Below are 8,777 nucleotides of genomic sequence, written 5' to 3' on the forward strand. Positions count from 1 at the left end.
TAATGTTGACGTGTACAGTAGCATGCAACATAAAACCTTTTTTATTTTATTTTAGATATATACACCAAGAAAATAGAATAATATATGAAGATAAAAACAAAAAGCATTGAAAAACAATAATTCAGGCTCAGACTTGTACATTTTAAAATGAAGCCAACCCAGATTCGCGTCCAAGATCAAATATAAAATACAGTATGACTCAATAAAATGAAAAAAAAAAGTAAAGGTTCAAAGGAAAGGTTGTTTAAAAGAATGTTTCCATCCATTACTGATGCACTCTTTGTAAGATTATAAAGGGTGAAAAAAAGTCAAACAGTTTTTTGAACCTAAATTGTTCAGTGGTGTTTGTCAAAGGCTACTTGGAATAAGAGGATTTCAATATGTAGGGTAAAAAACTAATGTTTTCTTACAGTGTAAAGAAAATGTTTTAATGTTAGAGGAAAGGATAACCTTAGAACGGTTGACATCACCCATTGGTTTTAGTCCCACTATAAAGCTTCAAGGTGAGCAATTTTGCCAATTTTCTCCTGATATTTTGAAACTGGGCGTCATGAACAAGGAGCAGACATGACAAGAACCTCAGGGGACAAAGCCCAATTTTAACGATACACTTCGATAAACAGTTTTACGATCATTTGAGCCTCCCCCCACACACCCTTCACATTTAGCTTTGACATGCAGCCTGCAGAGATCCAGAAGGGGAACCTTTAAATAAGAACCGATATCAAACCCACAGATCAGGATATTGTGAAGTCAGGTGACCACCAAAGGCATTGGGCCGAAGATGATTCCTTTAACTTTCATGCCACAAGGAATCGAAAATAACTGTAATTTAAAAGTACTTATAGTACTTCAGTTTGGACCACATAATACAAGATTAATTGCTAAATACCATTCATTATATCAGGGAAATATTGTTACAAAGAATGGTATATTGAAGAAATAGAACCCATACGACACTGGTGAACATTTATTGGCCTGCAGGTATTTTCGGTGTGGTTGTATTTTGGATGTTTATGCGATTCAGGTTGTTATGAATGTTAATAAACTGGTGATGGAGGGGATACATTCTCAAAGACATTTTCTGCATGACTAGTTTTCTCTTCATCATCATCTTCTTCCCTGTGATTGTCTACAAACATACAGGCCTCTTTTGGACATCTGTAATAGTCACTGGGATCTGTTTCCTTAAAATCACACTCCTCATAGTCATCGCTCAAGTCTCCATCCTCTCCTGTAGCTTCACCTTTTATTTTTTGATGCAGATCAACATTCACATAGACCTCCTCATCGCCCTCATTGTCTCCCCACGTGTAGTCATTCCCAACTTGGACAACCACTGAAACACACGTAAAGGAAAACAATGTGAATATATAGTTAAACTTGTAATCATTTAAAATTGTGTCTCTTGGTGAGTACACACTTTGAGTTTGGATGAGAGCTGCAGGCTGCTTGTGTTGTCGTTTTCTTCTGAGGATCAGCCACACTGCTAAGAGCAGCAGCAGGAGCAGCAGCAGGATTACAACAGATACAGAGGACACCAGCGGCATCAAAGACACTAGGAGGACAGCATTTGTCTATTAGAACACATTCTGTCCCACTGAAATGAACTGCTTCTCATTTAGGTTGTTAATGCAGAGCAGGGATGTCAAACCCATTTTACAGCGGAAGCCAAATACAGCCCACACTCATATTAAGTGGGTTGAAACAATGAAACTCTGTCAGTGTACAAAAGTTATTGTACATTTAATCCCTGCAATATTTCAATATAAGAAAAAGAAGTGCAAGTTCAACAATATGTCTCAGTTTTTCTGTAGTATACAATGACAAAACCCAAACTTTTTTATTTAATTGTTTATCTGTTACTTAATTACTTTGATGTAGTAATGAATGACTGTGGGTGAGACCTTTGTCAGTAGGACAAGCTAAAAAGTCTATGAAAATTCAGATAAAGTCTAAAATTTATGCCAGATTGGAGTCTTTCCCATGTCGATTTGTTTGACATCTCTGGTCCAGAGCGTGTATAAGCAAATACAAATAGCAAAGGATTGCTTTGCTAGGATATATTATCAGTTGTGCTTGTTCCTGTTTCTGTTCAGTTTTGTTTCTATATCAGAACTGCCTTCTGACTTATACCTGCTTCTCCTTTTCTTTCTTTTTAAATGCATACAAATTTAGAAATTAATAGAATGAGAGACGTCTGAGGGAAAAATACTGCCCAGTAGAATTGCCAGTGATATTTATGATTCTTCTTTCTTAGTAAAAAATAAAAATACATATATTTAACAGTGTACTTACATTTAATGATGACAGTAATCGGTGCAGTTTCAGCAGATCTGAATGTCCGTGTGGACACTGTGACCTCGTACACACAGCTGTAGTTGCCCTGCTGTTCATACTCAGCTACAGGGAAACTAAAGGAGGCTGAGTTGTTGACTGCTGGCTCTGTGAGGTTGGAGCCAGAGAAGCTGAGAATAAAATGTCCACTGGAAAATGTGGAGTTAATGGAACAGGTGAGGACAAAGCTGTAACCCTTGGTGATCTGTGCACCTTCAGGACCCCAGACAAGTCCTGCATTAGGAAACGTCAAGGAGATGCTGGGCCTCTGCAGTCTCACTGTGTGAAAACGGATTGAGATTAAGATCATGATTTTCTTTACTTTGTAATGTTTAAGACATTTAAGTGCAGCATTAGTAACGTATTACTCAATGCTTTTAAAGATGAACTGAACTGTTTGTGAGTGTGTTAACAGACACTTTATTATCATACTGTAATTCATGGTTAATTCAGACAGTTACTAGTTGTTAAGTATTTTGTGTGACGAGTAAAGGGACGACTTGCCTTATAAAGCATTTAGAAAAAAAATGAAAGTAGCTGAAGACTCGAACAAGTCTCAGCTATCTTCACAACAGATAAATGACACAGACAAAGAACAAAGACATACAGGACATGTAAATATTTATTGCCAGTTACAAACATAATCCCCCCGAGGTTTGCAAAATACTGACATGTAGTTAAGACCAGAGTCTAAACCATAGTTTATAAGGTGGATTTAGGAATAAAAGATACACTGGACAGCTGGAGCCACAGGGTAGCTTTGCCTCATTATACTAAGACTAGTAAGGTGATCACAAGGCAATAGTGAGTTTTTCAAAGAGCTTCACAAATATCAAGTATCCCTCATGATACACTGATACTGCAAGGAAACCAGGAGGAACCAAACATGCAGGGAGAACATGCAAACTCCACAAATAAAGGGTGTGCTAGATGTTGGGGTCAAACTCAGGACCTTCCCACTGTGAGGCAACAGTGCTAACCACTGCACCACTATCCTCACTTTAGAGAAGACCACACAAAATACTTAAAATACACACAAAACTAACAACTAGCAACTACCTTAATTTACAATAAAAAAATAACCACAATTAATACACTCACAAAAATCGTAATCATATATATACATATATGTATATATTTGTGTGTGTGTGTCTCTAAATAATAATAATAATACTTAGAATTTCTGAATTAATCATGAATAAAAATTTAAATCTGTATTTATAAGTTACATACTAATGAGGAGTAGTGCTTTATAAATGATGAGTTACGCACTTACTAATACTTTACTAACAGTGTGACATTATTTTCAAGTGTTACTGTTTTTTGTGACCTGGTGAATGAAATTCCACCATTGACTCTTTTAGGCCCCAACTTAACATTTAGCTCTTTTTAGCTGCTAAATGCTCCACAGTGTGTAATAGTTTGTTTCCAGTAGTCTGTGTTTAGTCCTCAGTACTGTGGGCCTTGAGAGCATTTCGTCAGGCAGTCAGAAACTTTATAAAACAGCAACTGCTGTCATAAATACTAGAAAGAACTACTGCAGTATCCTCTTATATACATTGCTATTAATTATTGACTATCATACATACTACATGCTATCATTTGTTTTCTTACCTGTAACAGAGAGCCTAACAGAGTCACTTGTTGGGGAGTAAAATTGTTGACTTGGGCCGCTTTCCTGATACTGACACTGGTACAATCCCTCATCATCAAAGTCTACTTCAGGAATATTGAAGGTAGCAGAGTTTGTGTTTGAGTTTTGGGTCCTGTTGAATGAATCTGATGTTTTCATAAGAATGAACGTTCCACCTAAAGTTTGAGTTGAGAATGAACAAGTGATTCCAATGTTTTGACCCCAGGTCACCTCACCAGCAGGACTGATGGAGATATTGGGTTTGCTTACTGAAAAGAAAAAAACCCAAACAATATTAAATATATTGGTAGTTGAGTGACTACCCTTTGATTATTTATAGAAAACAAATGCAACATGGTGTTCAGGAAAGTGTATTTCTTCTTACCAGTAACAGAGATTCTGACAGAGTCACTGAGGGGGGAGCTGAATGTGTTACTTGAAATGCGTTTCTCATACTGACACTGGTACAGTCCCTTATCACTGAAGTCCACTCTGTGGATATTGAAGGTAGCAGATCGGGATCCTGTTTCAGTCTGACTGAAATTACTTGAGGTTTTCTTGAGGGTGAAAGTTCCATCTAAGAACTCAGATGAGACGGAACAAGTGATGCTGATATTCTGACCCCAGCTAACCTGACCTTCATTTACAGAGATGCTGGGTTTTGGGAGACTCGCTGAAAAGTCCAAACAAAAAGAATAGTGTGAGTTTTAACAGATCACAAAGTCAAGCTACACCGATGTCCTCAGCTAATCCCAATAACAATCCATATGGCTCAACTGATACCAGTTTACATATCCAACTAGCAATTCTCTTTACAAATGGTAAATGGCCTGTATTTGTATATTGTTTACACGTCCAGTCATCCACCCATTCACACACTGATGATGGCAAGCTACATTGTAGCCACAGCCGCCCTGGGGTGCACTGACAGAGGCGAGGCTGCCGGACACTCGTGCCACCAGTAGGCAATGGGTGAAGTGTCTTGCCCAAGGACACAACGACCGAGACTATGCAAGTCTGGGCTCGAACCGGCAACCTTCCGATTACAAAACTCTTGAGCCACGATCGCCCCACAGTAACATTTAGTGACATTCTCACTGCAAGCCACTTTGCAACCCACTATCACATCCACTTTATTTTTTCAAGCTTTCTTTCAAGAATCAATATCATGCCTGCTGGCATTGTAGGCTGTTCTGTTTTGTTCTACAATGGGCTGATATTGCTGCTTTCCCCACATCTAGTTTTAAAAACGTGCAGGGAAGGTGTCAATTGCTGGAATTGAGCCAAATTAACAAATCACTGCAGGATTACATAACAGTTATTCTTTTGAGTGTCCTCGATAGAAATTAGGTCTAGATGCTAAATTTACAGTCGAAGCTTTGACCTAACTCGAACATCTTGTTTTGAAACTTCACAAACTTCAGTGAATGAAATGAGAAAATCACCATGATCAATGACAGAATTTGCACCGGCAATCAAATATGTGTGTGTGTGTGTATATACATATATATACACACACACATGTAAATGTTAACTGCAAAAAGTCACTAATGATTACACAGTCTTTAAAATAATTTGGAGATGGTGTTTTTTTCTAGTGGAGCAGCAGAAGGATTGACTGTATTAAAACAGCAGCAGCAAGGACACTAAAACAGAATGAACACGTTCCATTTTTCCTTAAAATAAATTTCTGACCATCGGTGTGATGTATTTCATCTTATTTAGTTTGTCAGTCTAGAACATGTAGTTTTCACCCAAATCAGCTTTAGTTCCTCTTTTGCAAAAACCCTTCGGTTTCTCTTACCACCAAAAATCTGCAGCACTGATGAACTTTGACTTAGAATATTTGGCATTGTTGCTACATACACACGTGCACACACACATATTTATATATATTCGATATATATATTCTGATAAACAAAGAAAGGTAAAGGGCAGCTTATGACAGCATAGAGTATAAATTTGTTAGCTGCTTGTTTTCATCGTCCATATTGACAAGCTTTGAAATCCACTCTGTTCATGTTTTAACCTCTGTTATATTATCTTAAGGAAAATGCAGAGCACACAAAGAGGCATGCATGCATGTATTAAAAATAAAAAGAGGGAAATACAAATGCAAAATACAAAATTAAGGCAAGGGGGAAATGAGAGGTGAGCAGGAAGAAAAATCTAAAATCTGAAAAAATGTTAAGACATAAACATAAGTGACAGCCTTAGCAATGTTTTCAGTTTTTGAGACATCTTACTCCAAAAGGTCACAGACTTTAATAAGCAGCCCACTCTTCTACTTCTTCTTCTTCTCATCATCATTATTATCATCATTATTATTATTATTATTAACTATTAGATATCTTTTGCTTTGAAGAGATGCAGGGCAATTAATATAATCATATTCCACTGATCCCAATATAATCAGTTAGGATTACCAATTAACTCAATATACATGTCTTTGGGAGGAAGCCAGAGTAGCAAGAAACAGCCCACACTATCACTGGAAGAACATGTAAGCTGTGCAGCATCAAAGTGACACTTTCAAGTAGTAATCACATGTTGACATTCTCTACAAAAAAGGATGTAAAAAAACAAGTATGTCAAACCCCATTATAATGAGATCTCCAAATGCTAACCTTAGCCGAGCCTTAGCTAATTCACAAATCAAAACTGAAGGAGTGAGGCTGTACTACGCTGATCGATCAAATAAAATTAATCTTGAGTTTATCACCTACAAGAAGCATCTGAAATCTCAGACATACCATCATGAGTTAGCATGAAGCTGGAAAAGTAACCTGATAGATGTTAGACATTCATCTGCTATAATAACTGTCTTTAAATAAAGGGATGTCAACATTATACTAGTTAGAGGAAAGTTAAAAGACTAAAAATAAAGCACAAGTAAAGAACAACTGCATGTCAGTTCATGTGTAAAAATTTAATTAATTGAAGGAGTTTGTCCAGCAGAAGGAACTGAAACCAAGTGTGCACAAATGAGGGCCAGACTTTAAGTTAACTAACATGATGATGGATGACCTGATGAGATCTCCTGGTGCTGACCACTCGACTGCTCCAGCTCCACCAGATTATGGTGGAGCTGTGAAGAAGACTTGTGTAAAAGCTGTTGCTATGTGAACGTACTTATTTTTAAGCTTTACTCGAGAGTTCATTTATTTTCCATAAACACTAAAAATGTTTAATGAGTAATAACAAAGAAAACAAATATTATAATTTCAGTGTTTCTGCTCACCTGAACAGACGACACCCGCATCTTCACCATGGTTACAGTCGTGTGTCCCGAATCCTCTGTGCTGACACTCAGTTAGAGAACTTTCACTCCCTGAACAGGCCACATCATCAAGCAAGATCTGTCCACTTCCTTGACCAAAAAGGGCAGATGAAGTGGCACTCAGGGCTGTACCACAGTCTAAGGATCTGCAGACCACTTCAGCATCCTTTAAGTCCCAGCCATCATCACAGACTGTTCCCCATGCACTACTGTGGTAGATTTCTACTCTTCCAAAGCACTGACTCAACCCAGACTCAGATAATCTGATATGGGCACCTAGTCACAGGAACATTTGTTTAAAAAGTGTTAGTGTTTTCTTTTTTATTGTTTGGTCATGCAACCATCACACACACTTACCAACAATAATGATTATGAAAGATAACATACTTTGTATCATTTAAATTCTGAAGAAACCAAAAGAAAGCCAAAAGCCAATAACCCAGCCCAACTTTCCTTCTTGCCATTCAGTTTAGCTCAGTTATAGTGACTGGGTCACAGAGTTGTTCATCTAAACAGAGAAAGATACATTTATTCAGCACAATTTATTAGAACATTATCTCACCTAAACAGACAACACCAGCGTCCTCGCCATGTCCACAGTTGTGTGTCCCAAATCCACTGTGTCCACACTCAGTTATAGAGCTTTCAGTTCCTGAACAGGCCACATTATCAAGCCAGATTTTCCCACTTCCTGGACCAAAGTCAGCAGATGAAGTGACCTTCACCGCTTTCCGACAGCCCAGCTGTCTACAGACCACGTTGGCATCATTTAAGTCCCAGTCATCATCACAGACTGTTCCCCAGGAGCCACTGTGATAGACTTCAACCCTTCCAGAGCACCAGACCCAGCTAGTCTGATCGGACCTATCAGCACATAATATAAACTATATATAATATTGTCCTTTAAAAATATAAAAATTTTATATTTAAGCATGTATGTATAACACATGAGAAGACACTGACCTGCTGCAGGTGCGAGAAAGGCAAAGATGCAAGAAACTACTGAAGAAGAATACGTGAGATTACACAGGACAAAGGTTGGCAAAAAAATAAATAAAACAAATATAATGATGAATGTTTGCATTGAACACTGAGACTTAAAGACTGTCTCATGCTATCTCCGTACAACATAAAGAAAAGTATTATACATTATAGAAATTATTGCTTACCAAGCATCAGAAAGTGAAGGATGTTTTGCTGTGTGCCTGCCATGACTGACCACAAAAAGCTGCTTCATGTCATTTATGAGAGCCAGGCGACAGTAAAACGAACTTCCCCTTCAGATTTCCGGTGGGTTTTTTGTGGATTGCTGAATACCATTTGCAAACATAATCCTAATTTCTAATTTAGTCTCTTAGTTGTTGTAAATCATCACAGTTTGAATAGGACTGGAAACAAATTTGCAACAGGTCTTCAACACGTTATCCATGAGAACAGACACTGTCTCCATCTAGTGGTCACACTGTAGTATTAACCTAGATTACAAGTTACCTCGATCGCTTTGATTTTCCTCACACCAGACTGTGT

The 8,777-nt window shown here is 37.8% G+C and overlaps 1 protein-coding gene across 1 annotated transcript; it reads right to left on the reverse strand.

Moving 5' to 3' along the window:
• Positions 1–1,040: 1,040 nt before the first annotated feature.
• On the reverse strand, positions 1,041–8,462 carry LOC147331696 (uncharacterized). The gene is made up of 8 exons (XM_086290447.1): positions 8,420–8,462; positions 8,210–8,249; positions 7,813–8,114; positions 7,212–7,526; positions 3,952–4,239; positions 2,299–2,616; positions 1,424–1,558; positions 1,041–1,339 (listed from the first exon to the last, which is right to left on the reverse strand). Exons 1-8 carry the CDS (start codon positions 8,460–8,462, stop codon positions 1,041–1,043), a joined length of 1,740 nt encoding a protein of 579 aa, XP_086146573.1.
• Positions 8,463–8,777: the final 315 nt, after the last annotated feature.

Source organism: Aulonocara sp. 'chitande type north' Nkhata Bay, linkage group LG4 (assembly GCF_057382095.1).
Source record: "Aulonocara sp. 'chitande type north' Nkhata Bay isolate Kocher_YH1m ecotype deep benthic linkage group LG4, A_spYH_male_GT1.1, whole genome shotgun sequence".
Taxonomy (NCBI): domain Eukaryota; kingdom Metazoa; phylum Chordata; class Actinopteri; order Cichliformes; family Cichlidae; genus Aulonocara; species Aulonocara sp. 'chitande type north' Nkhata Bay.